General features: G+C 49.2%; 2 protein-coding genes across 3 annotated transcripts in view; one reads left to right on the top strand and one right to left on the bottom strand.

Annotated features, from left to right (window-relative positions):
* Positions 1 to 996, bottom strand: part of LOC126548566 (phosphatidylinositol 4,5-bisphosphate 3-kinase catalytic subunit alpha isoform-like) — a 33,908-nt gene extending 32,912 nt beyond the window's left edge. The window contains exon 1 of one of the 2 annotated variants that reach the window (XM_055063909.2): positions 795 to 996. The gene's annotated coding sequence lies outside the window, so the exon portion shown is untranslated. The remainder of the gene's footprint in view (positions 1 to 794) is intronic. The other variant, XM_055063905.2, reaches the window with a different exon arrangement.
* Positions 997 to 1,345: 349 nt separating this feature from the next.
* Positions 1,346 to 24,723, top strand: part of LOC126548573 (uncharacterized) — a 243,978-nt gene continuing 220,600 nt past the window's right edge. Inside the window, exon 1 of the mRNA XM_050196812.3 lies at positions 1,346 to 1,933. Within this exon, the coding sequence (XP_050052769.1) occupies positions 1,679 to 1,933 (255 nt within the window). The 5' untranslated portion in view covers positions 1,346 to 1,678. The remainder of the gene's footprint in view (positions 1,934 to 24,723) is intronic.

The raw sequence follows: 24,723 nt of genomic DNA, 5'->3' as shown, positions 1-24,723 counted from the left end.
TAATTTCGCACGAAGACGAATGGGAGCCACATGCAAGCTTAATATTTATTAAATCAACAGCGATTTCGAGAAAAAGAAACTGAACGAATAGAAACAAGCCGGCCTTTTCTTTTCTTCAAGAATCAAGAAAAGCTAGGGGGTATTAGAATCAATTTCCAAAGGAAGGCTGCCGCACAAAACGTCGGAAGAAACGTGAGTTTCTAAAAACAACCACATTATTTAACATTTTTACCGTTATTTTCCTCGTAAGAGAAGCAACATTCACACGCCTCAGTTGTGTGTGGCAAACCGTGGCTTCCACAAGTCGTATCAAACAAAGCAAACACTCGACAGGAAATGAACACGCATACACATTTCAAAGTCAGCGGCACAACTCAAGGATGAACTCAATTGGAACCTTCGCGAAGCCGTAGTTCCGCCAAAAGCGAAACCGTTCCTATGCAGTAACTTTACGATCGAGCCGCAAATGCTTCTATGATGCACTTCATCAATTAAAACACGATTTACGATGCCAAAGCTCACACACACTTGCTGCCTCCAAACGATCGGCGCGACCGGTATGTTACGACAGGGCTCTTGAACTACGACCCTGAAGTTGTTTTGATCTCGGCAACCTTATCTCCGTGGCGTTCTGTCGCAAAACAACTGCTGCAGAACGCTTAAAACGGGGGCAACAGGGCCGCGGGAATCCCGAGGAGAGAAAAACGCCCACATCTTGACTAATTAATCGGCCTTAACGGGACTCTGTGCAGCTCGATGTCGTTCGCGGCAGTAGCAAATTAGCGGATACGTACCCCAGAGACGAACCGAGCGCCCGATCATAAAGGGACAAAACATTCAGCATCACCGGTCTCTCCTGGTAGCGGACGAGGAAGAGAAGCATCGTTGTCCATTCCGCACGCCATCAGATCCGCAACACCCTCATCAACAACACATAAATATTTAAACCAAGAAAGAAAAACTGTCTGCAAGGCGCCGCCGTTAACAAGACAACAAACACTGCTGAGTGGGCGTACCTACTCATAAACCGCAGTTTCGCATTCAACATTTTTTTTTTTCTTACTCCTAAAGTCAATTATTTTAATAATTTACGCAAAATTTGTTTATTTAATTGCTTTTAAACGGTTCACATGTATTATTTAGATGATTTATAAAAACGACTAAAACAAGCCGCAAAAATGTACGACTCCAAGTCGAGTACTAGCCGTAGCTTCGTCTTGCATCTTGCGCGTCTGCTTTTTGCGTGGCGCCGCTTTCGGTTTTGTATTTGTGACTTGTTGGACGTCTACCTCGCTCCTGGGATTGGCCCTCGAAGACTTGTCGCGATCCTCCCCGCCTCCGGTCAGCTGGCCGGGACTTGTCGGTCTGCTGTTGGCGGCGTGCGTGCACACGCGACGCGCGGTGCGCTGTTTTGCTCGAGTTTGTACAGTTCGTACTGCGGAACTGCGCGAACTTGGGGCCTGTCGCCGCGGGTCGAAGGAGCGCGTCGTTCAAATTCAAACCCAGCGAGTGCGGCACTCGAAGCGTTCGCGCGGTGCGCGTGCGTTTGTGTTTTGGCGCGTGTGAATCGAGAAGTACGGTTCATCTTGGGAGTTTCTCGGCGGGACATTACTCGCCCGTTGCCGCGCGCGACGGCGCAGAGGTGGGCGCGTGCGGTACGTCCGACCAGCGGCGGCACATGTCTGAAGACGAGAGCGACGTGGATTTGGACCCGGCGCATCAACTCGTCAGGTTGCGCAGACGACTGCCGGCGTTCAAGCAGCGGCCGCCGCCGAGCAGCGACGACAGTGACGAGAGCGAAGACCCTTTACCGGACGGCTACTGTCACCGCAAGTCGACGTCGGCCAACTCGTGCTGGACCATCTCCGATTTGAGCCGTCTGGACGGCAGCGGGCCGCTGTCGCCCGCCGCGAAAACTGGTTACATGTGCGAGGTATGTATACATGCCGCATGCGTGTGTGCGTGCTGCATGCACGGTCGCTTCTGTTCGCCGCGCAGTTTGTTTTGTCTTTTGTTTCCTCGTCGCCACGGCCACGCCGGGTGCTTCTCCCCGCCACCCTCTTTTTAATCGCGAATGTTTAATTCTCTCACCCCCCGGCCGGGTTCCCGAACTGGCGTGATCCTTCAGCTCTGCGACTATACGACGACGACGACTGGCGCGCGTTGGGGCGCTCGAGCAATCCGGTTGGTCTTGTTTGCCGCGGTTATGAGTTGGTGAAAGGTTTATATAGTTACGCGTACCTAACTCGATCGCCTGTTCGCCCTCTTCTTTCGTGCTTATTCGTTTTCCTGTCTCTCGCCCCCGGCACACCTCGTTTTCCTTTGCTCTTTCATTCTTCGTGCGCCCGTGATGGAGTGGGTTCAGGTGCCGTAATTTAGGAAATGAGAATACGTCGGAAGTTTCTTGAGCAGCCGTGGCAAGGTAAAATGTTAATTGCGATCTATCTATCTATCTATCTATCTATCTATCTATCTATCTATCTATCTATCTATCTATCTATCTATCTATCTATCTATCTATCTATCTATCTATCTACCTATCTATCTATCTATCTATCTATCTATCTAATCTGTGATATGTAGGATAAGCATTTGGTAATTTCGCGACTTGCAGGGACAATTTGAACGTTTTTATGCATCATCAAAGCGAAATATTTCGCTCTGATTGCATTTTTATATACAAAAGCTAGGCTCTGATATGACAGGCTACTTGATAGTCATCTAAAGAGTATGTTACGTCACCCAGACAACGTCATTCCGAGCTCATTAGCCGAACCCCACAGCAAAAAAAAAAAAAAAAAAAAAGAAGAAAGAGAAACAAGAAACGTAGCGGACCAGGGACTGCATGCGATCCACTATGGGTATATGCGCCGCAACCAATCAGGTTGAACAACAACGACGACGCTTTCTATGAGTCGTGTCATCGAATCAAGTTAGGCTTAACTATTTTCGCTGCTCTCGACGACTGAAACGGGGAATTTTACTCAGCAGGACTTACTTACACTGAGGCCAACTCAGCGCACATTATAAAGACGCACTGATATTCATTTTCGTCACAAAACCTGAAATATAACAATGTTGGCGAGTGGCGACTATCCATGCGTACGAACGCGTCACCAATGTGGTAAAGGGGCAAACAACGTGACACCATGATGGTTCTGTCGCATCCAACAACTGCGCAATAGTTACGCTATTACGGAGACTCTACAGTACAGTCGTAACACTTGTCGAAGCAGTGCTGGTTCTGTGCGATTTGGAGCCTGCTTCGCCTTCCGGCGCCCCCGCTGAGGCCACTGACGTCATACTCCAACACTGCGCTGGATACTCCAAGGGAGTCCGCGCTGAACGACCCCGAAGCCTCTCGTTCCGAGCCAATATACCCGTACTGAAGATTGAGTCATCGCCCCAGTGGCGACAGACCCCTGCCCGTGTGCGGGTCGTACGCTGCAATCTGAGCGTGCGAGCGTTACGTCTTCGCCGCGTTAGAAAATTGTGGCCCCTGTATAGCTCAGTCGGGCGGGCATGGGAGCCCCACGTTAATTTCGTGCAAATTTGGGAACGTCGCGACCACAAAGCCCGGGCCAGCGGCGACCCAGCCTGCGCCTTTTGTTCGTCTACACCTCGCTATAAGCGCTATTATCCCTCAAACAAAAACAGAAATTATAATAATAAGAGAGAAAAGGAAGAAAAATCAGACGCTGCTGCATTTGTAACGAGGTGTCCTATACAGGGTGTCCCACGTAAGTTTAGGCAAAGGTTAAAATTGCGCGAATGCCACGTAGCTGGACAGAACCGAGGTAACGTTGTTTGCCGTCGCTTGGAGATACTCAGAATATTTTTTCCGTTCTACCTAATTACATAATTCCTCTTAATTATTAAACAACTCAAATATTATAATTAGATGAAAAGTGTCAATCAGGATATTGCTGAGCGACATGAAAAACTCCCGATACAGCTTTCTGTTGCTCAATACGTGCTACATAAAAGTGTTTTTTCGAGCGCGAAAGAAACCCGCGAATACACGCAGAGTGCCTCGAGTGGCCAGTCGGGCGACAATTTTGCGTGCATTTAAGGGCAGTTTCACGCTCGTAAAAAACACTTTTATGTAGCACGTATTGAGCAACAGAAAGCTTTATCGGGAGTTTCTCATGGGGCTCTACAATTTTCTCATTGACGCTTTTCATATAGTTATAATACTTGAGAAGTTGATTAACTAATTAAGACAAATTATCTAATTAGGTGGAATGAAAGGATAGTCTGAGTATCTCCAAGCAACTGCAAACGAAATTACCTTTGTTCTGTCCAGCTACGTGGCATTTGCATATTTTTTAAACTCTGGCTAAAGTTATCTGGAACACCCTGTATATCGTTCCTAACCACATATACGGCATGTAAAATTTTGGTTACGTTAGTCTAACTGCAAAATTATTCAGTGTTCTTGTTTCTGCGTATTTTGCATATTTTTCTCCTGTTTAACATCGTCACACTCTAAACACTGCTTATGCCCTTTGTGGCGTATCTTTGTCCCACAACAGTAGTCGTCATCTGTCTTGCTTGCGTTCCCTTTCCTGAAAACTTTGCGCTGGCTACTTTCCTGTCAAGAATGCTATGTCACGCGCTCATAACGCGCGTGGCCGTCGTGACATGGAAGTATACTGGGCGCGAAGCGATAAAGGACAGACACGCAAGGTAGATGACGTTCAGGGCAAGGTACACCACAAAGGGTGTAAACTGTTTTTAGAGTGTACTTGTGAGCCCTCACTCTTAAAACGGTTGCACCCTTTGGGGTGTATATTTGTCCTACACTCTTAGAAATATTTACACCCTTTGGGGCGTATCTTGTCCCACAACAATAATCGTCCTCTGTCTTGCCCGCGTTTCCTTTCTTTAACGCTGCGAGCCCGGTACTTCCCAGTCACGAACGGCATGCGCGTTATCAGTGTGACGCAGCTTCTCGAAAGGAAAGTAGCGAGCACCGAGCTTTCAAGAAAGGAAACTCGGGCAAGACAGATGACGATTATTGTTGTGGGACAAGATAAGCCCCAAAGGGTGTAAATATTTCTAAGAGTGTACAACGATAATCGTCATCTGCCCTGCTTGCGTTTCCTTTCTTGAAAACTCGGCGCTCGCTACTTTCCTGTCGAGAATGCTGCGTCACACTGATAAGGCGCATGCCGTTGGTGACTGGAAAGTACCGGGCTCGCAGCGTTAAAGAAAGGAAACGCGGGCAGCACGGATGACGATTATTGTTGTGGGACAAGATACGCCCCAAAGGGTGTAAATTTTTCTAAGAGTGTCACTCTTAACACGGTTGCACCCTTTTGGGTGTATATTGGTCCCACAACGATAATCGTCATCTGCCCTGCTTTCGTTTCCTTTCTTGAAAACTCGGCGCTCGCTACTTTCCTGTCGAGAATGCTGCGTCACACTGATAAGGCGCATGCCGTTGGTGACTCGGAAGTACCGGTATCACAGCATTAATGAAAGGAAACGTGGGCAAGACAGATGACGATTATTGTTGTGGAACAAGATAAGCCCCAAAGGGTGTACATTTTTTTAAGAGTGCTCCCCACAACACTCGCTCTTTAAAAAGCTTGCAGCCTTTGGGGCTTGTCTTGTCCCACAACGATAATCGTCATCTGCCTTGCCCGCATTACCTTCTTTAGAGCCCGGCACTTCCAAGTCACAAACGGCATGCGCGTTATCAGCGTAACATAGCATTCTCGAAGGGAAAGTAGCGAGCGCTGAGTTTTCGAGAAAGGAGACGCGAGCAAGGCAGATGACGATTATTGTTGTGGGACAAGATAAGCCCCCAGGGGCATAAACATCTTTACGCTCTAAAAAAGTTTACGCCCTTTAGGGCTTGTCCCCAAACAATAATCGTCACCTACCTTGCTTGCGTTTCCTCTGTTGAAAACTCGGCGCTCGCTACTTTACTGCCGGGAATGCTCTGTAATGCTGATAACCCGCATTCCGTTCGTGACCTGGAAGTGCCGGGCTCGTACAGCGTTAAAGAAAGGAAATGCGGACGAGGCAGATGACGATTATCGTTGTGGGACGAATATACACCCCAAAGAGTGCAACCGTTTTAAGAGTCTATTAAACAGAAGCGCCCGTACACTATTAAACAAAATTATACCCTTTGGGTTGTATCTTGCCACACAACGATAATCGTCATCTGTCCTGTCCGCATTTCCTTTCTTTAACGCTGCGAGCACGGTACTTCCAAGCCACGAACGGCATGCGCGTTATCAGCATGACAGAGCATGCCCGGCAGTAAAGTAGCGAGCACGGCGTTTTCAAGAAAGGAAACGCAAGCAAGGCAGATGACGGTTATCGTTATGTGGCAAATATACACCCCAAAGGGTGTAGATTTGTCTGTGAGTGATAGCGCAAACCGTTCGTGATACATGTTTTCTGACATACGGGCAAGCGTGTCGCAAGGATCAATAGCTTCCGCTTGACTCTATTGCTGTCTTATCATCCATCGGCCGGCCGATGATAACGTGGGCGGAGCGCAGCTCGGACCAGTGACGAAGATCGGAAATATGAATAATTCGATGATAATCAATATATTATCGCTGCCCTGCACTTAGTAATGGTGCCTACTCCCCCTTCTTTTTTCTTCTTTGGTATTAACTGCTGTCGTCTGAATTCCCAAAGCTGGGCAAGAAAATAGATTAGCCCCTGCGCCTTAATAGGACTCATTAGGGGGAGTGCTTGAGACTTTCGCCGTTTATTCCACCGGTTCCATTAACGGCTGTCGAATATATATATATATATATATATATATATATATAAAGCAGAAGAAACCAACGGGGCAGTTTTCTCTCCATTAGACTCCCCTATTTAGACAGACGCTCCCGGCGCTGTCGATGCCCGCACAACAAACAGCCGACGGGCTAGTAAACGGGACAGTCTCAAAAAAAAAAAAAGACGACCGACTGTGTTGAGGGTGGGCGACCGCGCGCAGGTGGACCCAATCCGCGGAACGGCGCGCTCTCTCCGCATGCATGCGGCCATCGCCCGGTATACGCGTATACTACACACGCCCGCTTATCCGCGTCACAAATGGTGCCCCACCGCCGCCGCCGCCGCAGTAATAAAGCAGCTGCTTTCCTGTCCTCTAACGTCAGTGCCGCGTCGGCGTGGGACATTCGGCCTCGGAGCCATGGCCCCAGCGCTGTTTCACTTTTCTTTTACTTTTCTTTCCTTCTTTCTTTCTTTCTTTCTTTCTTTTGGCTCTCTCTCGTGTCCTAAGCGGCCGTACATATATAAGAATGCGAAAGGGGACCACGCCGCAGCGGGTGAGCGAGCGCTCCGGCGCGCCGCGTTTGATGGACGAGCGAGGCTAACTTCTTCCATGCCAGCAGCAACGCCCCTCGCTTTCTCTTCCGTCCGAAAAACACACTGACACCGCGGCTAAGCGTGTCCGGCGCGACGCGGGCGAGCCTGTGTGGTGCCGCGCGTATACTTGCAGGACTTCGTGTGTGCGAGGAACTGTCGTACAGGCGGGTTGCGCTGCGTGCGTCGGGTATTAGGTACTATAGTATGTGAAAAGAGCTCTCTGGCTAACTTCGAGCGCAGAGAGAGAGAATAGGAAAGGGAGGGAGTTTACCAGAAAAAAAGAAAGTCCGGTTTGCTACCCTGCATGGCGGGAAGGGGACAAAAATTGTAAATATAGGAAAAGTGAACGATGAGTAGGGAGGCGGAAATTGGCGGCACAAAATCAAAGCGCTTAGGTGCGCATGTACTACACTAGGGAATAATAAGCCAGGGAAAGGGAAGCGCGTGTCAAGGACGGCATATGAGTAGGTGGTTTGACGAAATCGGGAAACATGCAACTTATGGAATCAGCTAGCGCGAGACAGGGCTAATAAGAAATCGCTGGGACATGCCTCCGTCCAACGCAGCGCACGGACGTCAGAATAAGCCGAGGTTGATACTGTATTTGGTACAGTGCCTCATGCGTGCTTCAGCAGGGCTACTGGGCCTTGTATATGAAACTCGCATGGCCCCGTGGGTCGCGGGGTGGAGAGCGTTGTTTGTAAAGGGAGCGCGCACGGTTGGTTCCATCAAGGCTCATAGAGCAACTGCCCGTTATTGGTCGGCCGCCTTCGCTGAAATGGGCCCCTCGGTTTCCTTTCTTCTCGTTCACACACACACACACACACACGGGCGCGCGCGTGTGTTTGTGTGTGTTGTGTGTGTGTGTTGTGTGTGTGTGTTGTGTGTGTGTGTGTGTGTGTGTGTGTGTGTGTGTGTGTGTGTGTGTGTGTGTGTGTGTGTGTGTGTGTGTGTGTGTGTGTGTGTGTGTGTGTGTGTGTGTGTGTGTGTGTGTGTGTGTGTGTGTGTGTGTGTGTGTTGGCGCGTAACCTCGGACTGAGTTGTACTCACTGCAGCCCTGAGCATATGTTTTCTGAGAAGAGAGAGATAGCGTTGACGTTTGACTTTGCTGGAGTAACGTAGTGCTTGGCCCACTTCTGACTCCATTTCCGAGGCCTTATCCCACAACCTAATAGTGTATGTTCGTCTACTCATGACTGCACACATTTACGTGCTCCGTTGTTCGTCGGGGTGTCCGAGCGTTCTCGTTAGGAAAGCTTGAATGTGGACACGCCGGCGCTCCGTTGGTTTAGAGTGCATGACGGGGACGCGCAAAATGGAAGCCTTGACGTTGTCGCGGCGTCGCTGTATATGTACGCCGAAAATAGGTCATATGTGCACCCCGTCCTTCAGAGAGACTATGCATATGTACACATGTATGCATATGTATGCATACATATGTATGTATGCATGTATGCATGTATGCATACATATGTATGCATACATGTACATATGTATGCATATGCTTCAGAGAGACTATGCATATATATGTACACCGGAAGTCCGCGGTGCACTGTGTGCACCCCGGCGCATGCGCATGCGCGCTCTTACTTTCTCTAACAGAAACTAACTACGGTTCACGTTTGTAGCCTATTTCTTTTTATCGGGTGATCACGGGACTTCAGACACCTCTTTCTTCTGTTTCGACATTCTTTAGTGGCGTTACCTGCAGTGACCGGGACCCTTCTGTGCGTGTGCCCTGTAGTGCGCGCGTGTTGTGCTTATTTCTTTGAGATTTGTCCTGTTGCTTTTTCCTCCCTTCCTTCCTATCTTCCATTTCTGTGTTGCTGTCACCTCCCTTCTGAAGGGTAGGCAGGCGTTGTGCCTCTTCCGGTGGCAGTTGCCAGCCTGCTCCTCGCTTTCCCTTTTCCTGTCTAGTGTATGCATGTTTTCCGAACTACTACTACTACTACTACTACTACTACTACTACTACTACTACTAGTAATATTAATAATAATAATAATAATAATAATGGTATGATGATGATGATGATTATCATGATCAGAACACTATATTTAGCCTGTGCGAAAGCGGGGTTCTTACGAGTGGACTCCTATAGGGTGTTTATTATTATTTTTAATTGCACCATTTTTTTCAAAAGTTGCCTGTAGTAGATAGCACAATTAATTCGAGCCCTTGAGTTAAATTACGCGATGAGGCGGCCATCGCTTCTACAGGAAATCAACATGCCTAGTTTAAGAAGTAACATAATTATATTAATTACCTTGTTTGTTAATTAATTTACGGCACATATCTAAATATAAACATTGCAGGATGGCACCGGTTTTAATCTATGCGCCGTCAAACTTGCAATAAAAATGCACTGTTGTTCAGCTTACGTTTTAAGGAAAACGCTGTTTCATGCATTGAAGCACAAAAGGAACTGGAACGCCACTGCATTTAGTTTGACACTTTAAAAATTAATATCTCGAAACTGGCGTAGTCCTGAGAATTCGTTCCAAGTGGATGTGCCTTGCACACTGACAAGGTGCAATTCGTAGATTGAAATATGCGCCGTAAGGTAATTGATTAAAAGTTAATTATTATAATTATGGTTATTATTCAATTAAGCACTTTGCTTTCTCGTAGAAGTAATGGCCGCCTCGTCGTGTAACTTAGCTCTTAGAATTGTTGTATCTGCCGCAAGCATTTAAAAAAAAAAAATGGTTCAGCTAAACAACCGCACACTCACTCACAAGAAAAACACCTGGTATATATCTAAAAGATTCCGTTGAACTTGCAGTGACCGCATATGCATGAGGTGAAATAATGCCAGTGCGCGCGCATGCGCAGAGAGTCGTCTTTGCCCGTGCCTGTATAGGTACACATCTCCGAACATGCACCGGGGCGTTGTCCAATTATGTTCGGCAACGGTAAAGTACACCGGTGTGCCATACAGCTTCTTAAACTCACAGAAGAGACCGTGAGGCATGAAGCCTCTGCGGGAGCACGCCTGTCGCAGGCTGCAGCCTTCAGTGCTCGAGAGGTATCACCACAACCTAACGATTCCGTGGCAGACACGCCAGTATTCAACTCAAAGATAATTTGTACGGATCGACGCACCGGCCAATTAGGTGCGCTCGCTTCCGTGACGTCATGGCGGACTCTTACTTATTGACCAGTTGCCTTCACCCAAGAAGATCACGTTCTCGTGACGCCTGCGGCAAGAAGGACGTTCCACGTCCGCCGCCAAGGTCTGTGAGTGGTGGCGCTGGCTAACACTCCCAGGGTTCTACTAGGACACATAAATACCCAAGAAAGTGGATGGGGAAACAGCGCCGCGGAAGCTCAATTGGTAGAGCATCGCACGCGAAATGCGAAGGTAGTGGGTTCGGCTCCCACCTGCGGCAAGTTGTTTTTTCATCCACTTTAATTTCCATTAATTTATGGTTTCTTCATTTCATTTATTAAGCACAAGTATTTTCCCCTATGTTGTCCTTGGTTTCAGTGTTTGCTGGCTTCTTATGATATGACTAATAAAAATCGGGCCCCTCGGTTAACCCCCTTTCTTCTCGTTCATTCGTCAGTGTCTCCTGAAAGAGAGAGAGGAAAAAAATATGTCATTCTCGTGACTGTATAGCACAATGCTACCAATGACACCTATACAGGGGAGGTATTCTGTAAGAGTCCATCTAGTGGACATGCACATTTCGTCTGCTATATTGAAGTTCTAATTGGCTGGGCTGCGCTACGCGTCCGCAGCACCAGGCACTGCTAATGCTAGCATTTCTTGGAAACCAAGTTTTGTAGCGCAGAGAGCAGGGAGAGTGAGTGCGGTGTTGTTTTTGTGTGTGAAGCAATTGTGCTGAATTCTTAGGTTGTCTACAGATAAGACCAGACAGATACAGATTTAAGCTCCGTACCTAATAATTCCATCCACATGAGCATACGGGTATATCATATTTTCATATGATAGTATTAGTAAGCAACTTATGTATTTTTTTTTATTTTGATAAGGAATCTTCATTGAGTATAGATAACATGAATAGTAATCTAGACTTCCGTGATTGTTCATCATCATCGGCTGCCTCTGCAAAATTATGCCGAGGCGTCCACACGCAAAACCGCAAGCGGAAAATATGCGTTTCCGGATTGTTACGGGTTGCATTCCCACCGGCTGCAGAGAAGTTAAGTTCCTCTCTCACTACCCTCGGCTTTATTGTTACAACAACGTTTGTGGCCGCTACTGCCTTCCAATCCATGCATTCCGCAGGTATACACAAAGAGCCACATTTCAGGCGCAACTGTCTGCCCAGGCTCCCTTCATTGGTTTTCTTTTCCGCGTGCCGGCTCAACGCCGAGTTTGTTGCCCCTTTGGTGCCCGGACTCGGCTATGCCGCCGTTCTGAGCGTAGCCAAAAAAATGGAAGGACTCTGGCGTAGCTAAACAACGCGCGCGGTCGGCTGTTTCCGCGAACGGTTCCCTCTGCGCAAGGCGCTTGCCACCGGAAGCACGTCTGGCTCGCGCATGTTTGATCACGTGGGCTTCGCGGTACGGCTGCAGAAAAATGCGGCAAGTAACCGTCTGTGTGTACGCCTAATACAAACAACAGGGGAAACAGCGGTGGGACGGGGGAGGGGGGGGCGAAGGGCGTCTTCATGGAGCGGCAGAAGGAGGGGAGATTCCTAAACCACTTTACACGTATACAGAGGCTTTGCTTCAAAAGACGCCGCCGCGAGGGGTACTGAACCGTGTAGATTCTTTCCTAAGGTCGTATATCATACGCTGCTATAGGAAATCGGCGTGGAACGGGGCGAGCGCGCGGGCTTGTACGAGCTGTGATGCGGCGGGCAGATGGAATCCGCGATGCCCGCGCCTCCATCGTCGGTATATCGGAGAGCACTGTAAGCAGCTATGACGTCAGGTGAGGGCGCCGGAAGATTGACCCGCCGCGCGTGTGACGCGTATCGTATAGCGTTAAGAACCGGCTTCCGATCTTTTCCTCCCATCTATAGCTTGGATTCACTGATTGACTGGCGGACGAATGGATGGACCTTTTGAGCACTTTCTTTCTTTCTTTCTTTCTTTCTCTTTTGAAGCGGCGCGGTGGCAAGCGCCACCGTGCTTTATTTTTTTTTCTGTTGACCTTCTGTTACGTTTTGTTACCACCTCTCGGTGGTTCTTCGTTCTGCTCCTTCTACAGCAGGGAAGAAAAGAGGTTTCAGGATCTTATTTTACCAGTGTTTGCAAAAATAATGGGAGCCTGGCCTCGCAGCTCAGCAGCCCAAAAAGCCACACAAGCTCTTCTACAGTACATGAACGCAACAGTCTTGAGTGTACACGTTGCACTTTTATTAGCACGTGTGATTGACCTGGACTGACGTCATCTCTCTCTCTATCTCTCTCTCTCCTCTTTGCCACCCACATCCCCACGTGTAGGGTATAGTGAACTGGATGGAGCCTAGCTAACCTTCCTGCCCCCTTCTCCCTCCCTATTCCGTTGATGCCATTCCAATAATGCCGTATGCTTCCGTATAATTTGTTATAGAATCTGCATGGATTCCGCATAAATTCCGCAACATTTCCATAAGAATCGTGCGGAAAACATGCAAAATAATTGGAATGCACACGGAACGGTTTAGTAGGGAGCCTTTTAGCGGTCTAAATCGATTTAGTGTTTCTCTTTAATGTCATTAACCCAGAAGCCCTCACTTTAGACCCCTCTATTTTTTTTTCTTTACGAACGCCTATTCGTTCTTAATTGCAACGACGGACAGTGTCAACTGTACGTAGCTCACGTACGTGGCACAGAAGATACACAGAAGATACGCCGACCAGCCTTTGGTCGGCTGCAAAGATGATGATGCAAGCATCAGAGGCTTCCTTTCGGACCGCTCTAGGGAAATTATACGCACGAGACGCACGAGACCGTGGTCTCGTGCGTTTGCGATGTATACAAAGCCGCTGCACACGCCGCTGCGATTGTCGAGGTGCACCAGTCTCTATACGACCCTGACGAACCGAACGTGCCACTCTTTTGATAATTAGCGATGCTTTGATTAGCGTACTGAGAGCGGTAACCAGACCTATACAGTCGGTCGTCGCGAAATATTCGACTAGTTTTGAATATTGGAAAATATTGAACAGTTTCTTTCCGAATACGAATCGAATATTACCCACTAACTGTTAGTGCTCGAAAGTTTGAACGTTCGCCCACTGATCTTGGGACTTCGGAATAACTGATCTTGTGTGTTAAACTTATCATTTGTCCCTGATACTCAGCTGTCTTAATTTTGTTGACTGGTTAGTGCAGGCGCGGTTACCGAGTTACACCGAAATGAGTATTCGAGTCGTAAGTATGCGCGCCCGCAGTTGACTATTCGATAGTCACTATTTGTAATCGATTCGTATTCCAAAAAACGCTGATATTCGCCTATCTATAATAATAATAATAATAATAATAATAATAATAATAATAATAATAATAATAATCAGGAGGAGCAGCAACAGCAGCCTATATATATGCCCACTGCACAACGAAGGCCTCCCCCGTATATATATATATATATATATATATAGGGGGAGGAGCACATATATATATATATATATATATATATATATATATATATATATATATATATATATATATATATATATATATATATATATATATATATATATATATATATATATGTGTGTGTGTGTGTGTGTGTGTGTGTGTGTGTGTGTGTGTGTGTGTGTGCCTTTCACAGCTTAGCTAACGTTCGCTGGGGCACGCTCTATAATTCACGGGACAAGCAAAATAACGAGTTTGGGAGGAGCTGCTTAGACCTCTGTCATTTGGATCATTTTATTTTACATTCAACTGATAGCAAAGTTCTTCAAGCAATAAAAATCAAGCGCTTAGGAAAAATTTGCATTTTGGAAACGATACCTCTCTTTTTCAGAAATAACTCGGGCTCTAGGTAAAGGGTTAAAGATATGTGAGCTCGAGCCAAATAAGTATAGCTGCAAGACAGAACATTAGTTTCCTCGCCTCATAAAAAAAATCTCAGGCACTACAACAATATATTTTATGGTTTTACACTTACTTACCTACAAGAGTTGGCAAAATGCATGCGTCTTTGGTATAGCACTGCACTCATATTGCACAACTGAACGAACGAAAATTGACTGATAACCTACAGAAACCAAGGTGAACCTTCACTAATTACCGACCAGGCATGGCTCCATGCCCAGGTGGCTCGCGAAACAGTATGGTGTGGCAAAAATCTTTTTTCTCGAACAAGGGTGGGGACCGTCATGTACAGTGAGTGCCTCAGGGAAATGCCTGCAGCAGTATATATGACAATGCCTGCTTTCCTGTTTTTGCTCATGCCACATCAACCGATTAATCGAGAATAAATTTGAAAATTAGAGTTGCCTTGCACAAGCCACTACTGGTAATAAAATCACCTCCAGCGCTTCTCGAATGGGGCCCGCGGTGCTACAGTTGACGGGCCGAGGAGTGGGGCTGAGCTCCTCCTTAAAAAATGGAACGGGGGTCGGGCCCCCTAACGCCTCCCCTGACTTTAAACACTGTACGTTGGCTTTTTTAACTTAGGTTTGTCAGTGCTGGGAAGCCGTACTGCAGAAAGCCCAGAAAAAAAGCACCCTATACAGTTGCAGCATAGTGTCCGCCGACCTTCTCCAGTCATAGCCTTCTCTACACGTATACTTCCTAATATAGTCTGAGTGACCCAACGCGACTACGGACCGTATGCCTTTGATCTCACGCGGCTAGAGAGTACCTTTCTAGTTTGAAAGGGTGCCTAAAGTTACGTGAAACGCCCTGTATATACGAGCGCGCCCGCTGTTGTAATTCTCCGTGTGTCGAAGACCACGAGGTCGCTCGTTGACTATACACGAATTTGGCTACTGCAAGGCTCGGACTCCGGAGGACGCATCTCGTTGAACCCTCTTCCCGCTTCACACTCCTTCACGCCAGTGCCCCTAAAATCCCGCGCATTTACAACACCGTCCGTACGAAAACCCGACGAACTGAGGTGGAACGGTCGGTCAACGGCGAACAAGTGATTGCGTCCCGCGCGTGTTGTTCTCGCAACAAAACGAAGCCACGCGACTCCGCCGGTGCACGGGGCGCACTCTCACGTAATGAGTGCGGTTGGAGGAAGAGAGGGGTGGGGGGGGGGAGGCAACGAAGGACAAGAATAAGTGGGGAACGTGGGGGGGTGGGGGGTGCAAGATAGGCGTCGCTCGACGGCAATCGCACCCTCACGCTATGCTCATCCTTCTCGAGGCAAACGAGGCGCAGACAGGGAGGCTTGCAGGGCAGACGCGCACGCACGCGACCACCACCGCAGTCTGCGGTTTTTCTGCCGGGGGGGGAGAATGGCTGCAGGGGGGGGGGGTGCAGAGAACTCGCCGCTTTCTCGGTCCCGCTGCATCCCCCGCCTACTTCCCAAATTGCTAGCTCCCATAAATCTCGGCCGAGCGAGAGTATGCGAAGCTTTTTCATCCCCTTCTCGTGCGGCTCGTCTGAACGTGCGTCTTGCGCGCCGCAGACGTATGTGCGTGTGTTGTACGCGTGCGCGCACTGGAGCACGCGCAGCGCACCGCATGCCGGCAGGGGGGCATGCGGATGCTCACTGTTCTGTGGCGCCCAAAGAGGTGGGGGGGGGGGCTACACCCCCTCCACCTCCTCTTCTGTTGTTGAAAAGCACCGAGCGGGCCTGTCTGCGCGGGACACGATCATTTGTTGCGCGCGCTCCGCGTGTGCGTGCTCGCGTTCGTTTTCGGCCACCAGACGGCGGTCGTGGCGGTCGCCGACGCGAGCGCCCTCTCTCGTCGGCGTTCCGTTCTATCCTTCTCTCCACGAAGGCGAGATTTTTCAACGCCACCTAGAGAGCTTCTTCCGCTACAACCCCCCCCCCCCCCCCCATGTCCCTCTCTCATAATCTGTCTACGACCCCTTAAGGGCTCTTTCTTTCATCTTTGCTATTTCAACGTTTCCTTCTCTAAATGAAAATTGTGTGTCCTCTTCTGGAATATTTAGACCTCCTTGGACTTAGCACACGCACTCGTGCTTCTCGTGCTTCATGTCCTGTCCCAAGCGCACTGCAATAAGTAGCGCTGCCGGGCACGCGGTCTCGAAGAAGTGGCTCCGTACAGGAGTAGAAACCCCGCAGAGAACAAAACTAGCTCTACGCAGCGTTCAATAGGTCGACGTACGGCAACGACATTTTGCTTTTTTGTTTTTTCTTGCCGCGAGAGCTCATGCCAGAGCAGTTTGTCTTTTCTTTTTTTTTTTGTCCGCATCGAATATGACGGCAGCGCCGCCGCATCTTCATGACGTCACGCTCAACACCTTGAAATGGGTAACTGCGTGGAATTCATTTCGTGCGGATTTGCGGCACTGCGTCGTCAGGCGTCTGTCAGTTTAGTGGTCATAGCCTACATGGTTTCGCCCTGTAGACGACCGACGAAGCCAAGGTACACTTTCTGTTTGACACTGCCGCAGGGTGCACGGACTTCCCAATCATCCAACACGGAAACATGCAATGAAAGAACCCCAATCGTTGTAATTTAATGAATAAACTGCAAAATGACAGCTCCGTGCGAAGGCTGAGTGCGAACGAGCCAAGGGTACAGCCGAGAGACTCATGTATACCTGACGCTCCTATCTACGCCATATACTGTGTATCCCAGCTAATACTAGCTAAGCTTTTCAACGAAAAAAAAGAAAGAAAATAAAAGAAAGAAAAGCAGCGAGCAAGCAGTGCGACCAGCGCCTACTTTGGCGGCCAATAATATTGCTAACCACATAACGATGATGATATTAGTTCTGATTTTGACAGCGCGATGCATCTCTCGATCGTATACTTTAGTTCACGACGTCACCTCTGCAGCTATTTTCGTTCCACGGTGGAAGGCACAGTTGTAGTTTCCTGTTTCTGGGTATTAACGCGAACGCGTTTAGGGCCCCGTGGCCCTGAAAATCCGCTGTCGGCGTCGGCGGAGTTGTTGATGAGCTAAAATTTGCACATGTATTTAGTTCTATGTATATGCGCTACGCCTTGCTATATGACTTGCGGTATATGCGGGTTAGGTTGCACCTCCCTGAGCCAGGAAAAGGAAGTCTGCTGATCTCATATCCGCAGAAGTCGCTCTTCCGTCCGTAGTTTCCCTCGATCTTCGAAAGTTCGTGTCTCCGGGAGCCACGTACTCAGGTCCACCGATCACATATCGTCAGGATTGCCTTCTTTATCTCACCGCTGCCAACCAGTTTGTTGCGGCTTAGGGTGGGGTTACGGCACGGTATCCACCAAGCCCATCGACTGCTACGTCAGGTTGTAGAAAATGAGGGGGAAAAGGGTTTATTGGCTTAGTTACATGGCTTCAGTTACGGAAGCCCACTCCATGCAGAAGTAAGTTAAATGTCCGAGTTCACATCAGGACTCTCTGTCCACTGCTCGAAACGTCTCCGCCTTTAATACCGTCGTGTTCCCTTGCTGAGTCGACTAGGGAACCTTAAGACTGTCCAGCAGCAAATCACAATCGTTGAATCCGTTGCGATAGCACGCTCATGCTTGCAACACTCCGTAGTAATACCGCCTCCGAAGCCCGATGGTTTGGAATATGCAGCAGGAATGCAACCTGCTAATGCAATGTCGCCGTCGTTGTTTGGTAGCCTTGCATGGGGCCCACCTTTCATCTTTAGTTCAGGCTGTCAGGTAATGGTGGGGTTGGTGGCCTTTTGTGGACCCATCAAGAGTTGGTGTCTACGCTGTGTTCACCTCTAGATAGGCGCTGATAGATGGGTGGTGGTTTGCCTCGTGGCAAACGTCTAATTAACTGCGAATCCCAAGTCGTCGTCGTTGTTTGGTAGCATTGCATAGGGGGGGGGGCTTCCAGGTAATGGTGGGGCTGTGGCCTTTTTTGGGACCCGCCAAGATTCGGTGTCCAGGCCGCGTTGATGTCTGGATAGGCGCTCATGGATGGACGGGTGTTTGCCTTGTGGCAAACGTCCGATTAAGGCCCTTGTGGTGTTGAGATGTAACAGTGGCGATAAAATGCCACGGCCGTAGGATAAAATGCAGGTGCATTTAACACTTGTGGTCCGCGATTTAAATGCACCCCCGGTAACACGTAGCGAATTTTTGTGCCAAGGAAATAGCCGGCCAATACACGTGCAGGACACTGATCACGCTGTAACAGGCGGAGCAGAAATCGCAGAGTAAGGAGCCAGCAGCGGACAGATACGGATGGGAACGCGAACCCACCGCGAGCTCGTAGTTGCCCAAGCGCCGCGCGACAGGTCAGTTCTATACTGCCCGACCAGAAGGAACCAAGAATGAACTGGAATTACCTAGTAACCCGTAATAGTGGCTGTAACGTACCACACACGGCCGCACAATAGAGACTGTGCTAAGTTACCTTCTTTGTGATAGGGAGTAAATATACCCTTGAACATCCTGAATATTTCGCCTTACATCTTCATGAATTGAGAGCCACACAGTCTTATATGCCATCATAAGTGTAATCAAAGCCTGAGACACCAATAGAATCACTCTTTTGAAGACAGAAAATTGAACTTGGGCGTGTCTGTAAGGAACCAATGAACAAATAACATTTTGAAAGAATTTAGCGCAGCACCTGAAATATTTCCCTACTCAATGAAAGTTCGAAGGCTACGGAATAAGCTGCCTTCATCCCTGAGATACAATGTGATGTCATCAGCGAAGGCTCTCACCTTCACAACACCGCTACCAAGCAGTGGAAGACCGCATGCGTAAAGGTCTCTCACTACTTAGCGCAGAAAGGGCTCAAGGCTGAGCACAAAGAGTACTGGGGATAGAGGGCACCCTTGACGAACACCGCGAGTAACGAGAAAGGTTGCACTTTCCCGACCATCACGGAATAATGCACTTCAGATATTTGAATAGGCATTTCTATTAAGTTCAACAAAATTTGACGAAGAGCCGAACGAGGTCAGTACATTAAATATGTAGCTATATTCAAGGCGATCGAATGCCTTTTCTTGATCTAATGAAACTAAAAGACCACGTGCTGACCTGGTCAGCGTGTATGTCATTATGCCAAGCGTGACGAATGAGAAACTGTGTATCTCTTTGCCAGGGACTGAGCATGCCTGACGGTGTCCTATAAGGAAGGCATCAGGCTTCCCAAGCGTCGGGTGAGAACAGCTGTGAAGGTTTTGTAGTCAACGTTGAGAAGCGTCATTGGCCTCCATTCCTCTGGACGAACTGATGATGGATCGTGCTTAGGTATCAGCACAATACGACCGTCGCGAAAACTAGACGGGAATTCAAAGTTCTCAAGGCAGCGGCTGATAACAGACACGAAAGTGGCACCGATATCTTCCCCGAATATTAAGATAAAACTCTACGGGTAACCCATCCGGCCCCATGGGGCCGAGCCACGCTTCATGGAAGATAGTGCTGTTCTTACCTCGTCAGCTGATGGTCGTGCACAAAGACGTTCAGCGATTTCAGGTGGAACCTGAGGCAGCTCAATAGGCATTTCGACGTTACTATGATCCATTCGCATATTCGTTCGCGCCATGTTTTCAAAATGCGCTACAAAGAGCGAATAATCACGCGCGGGAGGCGACATAACAGGAAGTGCTCTTGCGGCCACAGAACCGAAGTTCTGTGGCCGAAGTTAAAAAGAACCGAAGTTAAAAAGCTAGTTTGTTGCAAAGCGCAGAACTTCAGGGTGCGCACACGGATTACGTCTGCATCGCCAAGCAGCAGCTGATAATGATGACGCTGCGACGAGGCGTTGGAAACGCCTGCGTAGCTCACGCTGCCATGACCGCATCAGCGGAGTCAGTTGATTGACCCGAAGGGCAACACGGAGCTTCGTGGCATTATCCGCCAGTTCTTCTGACGTACGTCGTCTGAGTGCACGATCTTCAACTGAACAGTGCAGACGCCACTGTACCTTGAGCGCGTCCCATGACTCTGGCTCAGATCTTGAAACAGAGGCGCGCAAGACTCTTCACAAAGAGCGCGAGCGCGCGTCATGTAGAACGTGGATGTCGAGGCACCAAGGTTTTACTGATGAGGAAGAAGGGAAGCAAACTTCAAGCATAACTGGTCTGTGATCGGAAATATAAGTAAGAGATAAAGGTACAGCTATCACATCAGGTTGTGAGGCATACTTAGCCAAACTGTCTAACCTCCTTGACGACGCGCCGCGTCGCTACGTCCACACAAATGAAGAACCATGAAAAAGTCGATATGTATCCAGCAACGAAAAGTGCTGGACGAGGCGACGCAACTCCCGTGCATTCCAGTCAGGTCGACCCCAGCCCGGGCCTTGCACATCTGTTCGCGTGTCTAAAACACTGTTAAAATCTCCAGCAAGCACCACGTGACTACCTTTGAGGAAATACGTGTGCAGGAAATACACGTCTAGGTCACGAAAAATATCATTGGACTTTGTGGCCTGCGCCGGTTCATAGATGCGCAAAATATATAAGGTAAAATGACAGTGCATAATCAAGTGCCAATATCTGCCATGTCCAATCATAAAAAAAAATGATGATCGCGCAAGACAGCTTTATTGAAAATAATAATACCGACTCCACTAGAGCGTGATGTCGCGAAAGAGAGAACACAATCCAGGTTGAAAGGGCGTTTGAACGCAAGAACATGTCCAATGGCGAGAAAATTTGTTTCTTGTAAACACTGAATGTCACAATATTTAGCGCGAGACACGCTGATAATTTTGACTTTTTTGTAGGACTTCGGAACCCCTGTGCCTTTAATAAAATAACATTCAGGGTTCCAGCCATATTTAGTTATAAAAGCGCCACCGAACTGACCTAGTCGTGTTGTTCAATTCGGTGCTCCGGGAACAAGTCCAGGGGTCATGCACTAGCGATGTCACAGAGCACACTTCGACCCTTCCGAAGAAGGCCGAGGTTTCTTTGGCCGTTGTAACTCGGCGCGGCGATCCGGAGCCCCGTCCGAGCCAGAGGCTGACGCGTGGGCACCCTTTACGTCTCGTGGGACCGCCATTTCTACGTCGAATCCATCCAGGCTTGGCGAGATCTCGCCAAGCCTCGGAGTTTTGATAGTAACGTTGGTCTCGAGTCCAACGCTACTGTCAACTCCGAGGCTGAGGCCGTTTGCTGATGGTGATGATGTCGGTGGCGGTTGGGCTGCGGGATCGATGTCATCGCCGCCGACAACTTCGGCAGCCGGGAGCTCATTCAGATGTAATGGATGGGGCGTTGTAGACGATACAATTGAGGCGGATGAAGCCACAGCAAGTTTCGCAGGTGTGTCGACTGTAGTAATCGCATGGTCAGGTGTTTTATCTGTGTTTAAAACCTGGCTGCGCTCAGGAGGACTAATGGTAGCAGCCGAAGTTCAGGCGCTGTCGGCCACAGCATGCATGTCGTTCGCTGCTTGTAAGGCCAGCGAACATGGCGTGTTCTGACTGCCCGAGCTGTATGCCTCTTCTTTTTCATTTGTCGACGCTGTTTGATGCGGTGTGATGGCAATTTCTCTGGTTACGGCGTCACGCGCAGTCGCAACCGCAGCTGACGCTGGCTGTAATGGGGGGAAAGGCTCCAGCAGCAGCGTCCGAGTATGAACGCCGCACAGGGCACGCGACCGTAGAGTGACCATCCCCGCAGCGCCGACAAGGGCGGTCACATCCGTCGCTTTCGTGGCCATGGATACCACAACGGCCCCAGAAGGCTGCCGTGCACAGTGCTCGATTGTGGTCGCTGGAGCCGCACCGACGACACATGCGTTGCAAACCGCGGTAGTCAAACGTCACACGATGACCAGAGACTCGCAGGTAATTGAGGACAGGGGTTGTGGTGCTCATTTCCATCCGAACGAAGCGGGTGCCCGTGAGCGCGCCATGTCCTCCGCTCATACGACCAGCGTTGACAGGCAGAACTTTACCGTATGGTGATAGTGCCTGGACGAGGACTTCGGAACGAAGGACGGCCAGAAGCGGCAGGTTACGTTGGTGACCCGCGGGTCGACGGGAACAACAGGACAACGCTCGCCACCGATGACAGGGCAGCCAGCAGCGACGATTAGAGTGATCTTTACCGTGACGTGGAAGTTGCGGCCTCCAATGCGCTGAAAGCAGGGGACCTCAGAGAGGCCAACCTTTGAGGCAATCGCGTCGACGAGGGTCTCGGGACCATTTCCCGTAGGGACAACATCGAATATTTGGGCATTCGAGGGAGTCCACGACACTGTAGGTGCCATAGCGTGATAGACGTGAAACACGCAGGGACGTCAGCAGAAACTCTTTTTCATCATCTTACAAATAGCGATAAATTGTTCTACCAAGTGTATATTGCTCAGAAATAATTCGATTTAGAAAAAGGTTATTTCAACAAAAGATGGAACCAAAACTGAGTCACAGTGGCGGCACAATGCCACCAGGACGATAACATATACAAAGTACGAAGCATTGTCTACGTGGCATGTTTTGAAAGAAGTGTAATGGGCATGGGGTCGCAGCACTGCTTTGGAGCCGGAGTAAGTAGTGCAACACTGCTCGGCAGCCAAAACAATAAACCCCATCACCTGCTCTAAGTAACATTCTCTAGTTCGGTCAACATTTTCTTTAGCGCTTGCGCCTAATGTTAAGCTTAAGTAACATTTCTAACACGTTCAATATAAAGAACGTTTCTTTTTACTTATTCGTGACTACTTTGCTGTTGCAGGCAACATATGCAAAATAGTAGGATAACATTGTGAACAGTCCCCGCAGGGGCGTCTGCGTCAGCAGGCGTTTGGTGTGTTGCGACACCACGTACCCGAGCACATGAGGGTTGGACCCTCCCGCGTGTAGCCGTGCGTGGCTTAGCCGTGTCTGGGGAAAAGGGGATCCTGGGGGTTGAGCCGATGCCGGGTGTTGGACCTTTAAGGCCCCCCGGCGGAGGCAACACACCTCTTCGGCCTCGGCTTCACATAGACGGCACCTCCAGACTGACCCACCTGGAGGACATCGGCAGTCGCCTTTTCCTGTCTCTCCCTCCTCGAATCTTCGTCTTTATCTCTCACTTTTTGACCTTTCCTGTCTCCTTCTCTCTTCTTTTCACTTCCTTTCTCCTGGCGGCAAGGGTTAACCCTGTGTGGCTATCCAACCTTGGGTACACCATATTCGGTTATAGTGACGGCGTACGACTGGCGTCGTGCAGACTTGTATGCAAGCTCTGCCGCGTCCCCTCGTTGGGCTCCGTGGTGGGCGGTCGGCGCTGTTGCCGAATGTACACATTTTTCATGGAAACTTCTTTCCCCTCCCTTGCTGATCGCCCTCAGAAACGAGGGCGCACCGAAGATGTCTTCAAGTTTTTCGGACGCCAAACCCAGAATTTTCCCCGCTTTCACGTTATTCATTCCGAAAAGCCAAACAAAGCAGTGCGAAACATTTCACCATTCCTTGTTTCAAATCCCTGACTGATGTTTTTGGCCCAGGATACAAGGTGTCGAGGATGGTAAGCGGCGACCTCCTCTTGGTGCTCCGCGATGTAAAATAATATGAGAAACTACCGCAACTAGTGTCATTTGGAGAGACCACCATAACAGTAACCCGGCACCGTACAATGTACGCCACCCGTGGTGTTGTGTCAGATGATGTTTTGCTTGAGCAGACTGAAGCTGAACTCCTGGAGCGGAACTCCTGAAGGGCTTCAGCGAACAAAATGTGATCAATGTCAGAAGAATTAAGATGAGGCGGGATGGTAAAGAGATTCAGACGAAACACCTAATAATTACTTTTGGATCAAGTATCTTGCCCGAATCAATCGAGGCCGGGTACATCAAGCTCCGTGTTAAGCCGTACGTGCCAAATCCACTCCGATGCTTCAAATGCCAGTGCTTCGGTCACAGCTCGCAGAGCTGCCGAGGCCGCCAAACCTGTGCTAAATGCAGTGCCAAAGAACACACCACTGAAACTTGTGAGAACGCTCTCCACTGCGTAAACTGTGATGGGGAGCACGCCGCGTACTCGCGCTCGTGCCCATCCTGGAAGAAAGAAAAAGAAATAGTAACGATTAAAGTGAAAGAAAATATCTCATTCAAGGAGGCACGCAGGCGGGTAGCATACCTTCCTAAGGCCAGCTTTGCCGAAGTGGCGCGTCAGGGGGCAGCGTCACAACGGCCTCCGGCGGCTGTCCGACCCACAAGCCGTGAGTCGGCAGTTACGCCATCTGCCCCCGCGGCGGTTGCAGCTAGCGCTGCTCCGTCAACTGAGGAGAAGGGACCATCGACCCCGAAGGTGGGCGCAGCCGAGGCTGCCTCAACATCCCAGGTCCCTTCCAGCGCTGGCAACGGCCGGCGCAGCCAAATCCCCCAGGGAGCCCCATCGACCTCCGGGCTGGTGGGCGCAGG

Source organism: Dermacentor andersoni, chromosome 3 (assembly GCF_023375885.2).
Source record: "Dermacentor andersoni chromosome 3, qqDerAnde1_hic_scaffold, whole genome shotgun sequence".
NCBI lineage: Eukaryota > Metazoa > Arthropoda > Arachnida > Ixodida > Ixodidae > Dermacentor > Dermacentor andersoni.
Note: the sequence above shows the minus strand (reverse complement) of the source record. Positions and strands in the feature narration are given on the sequence as shown.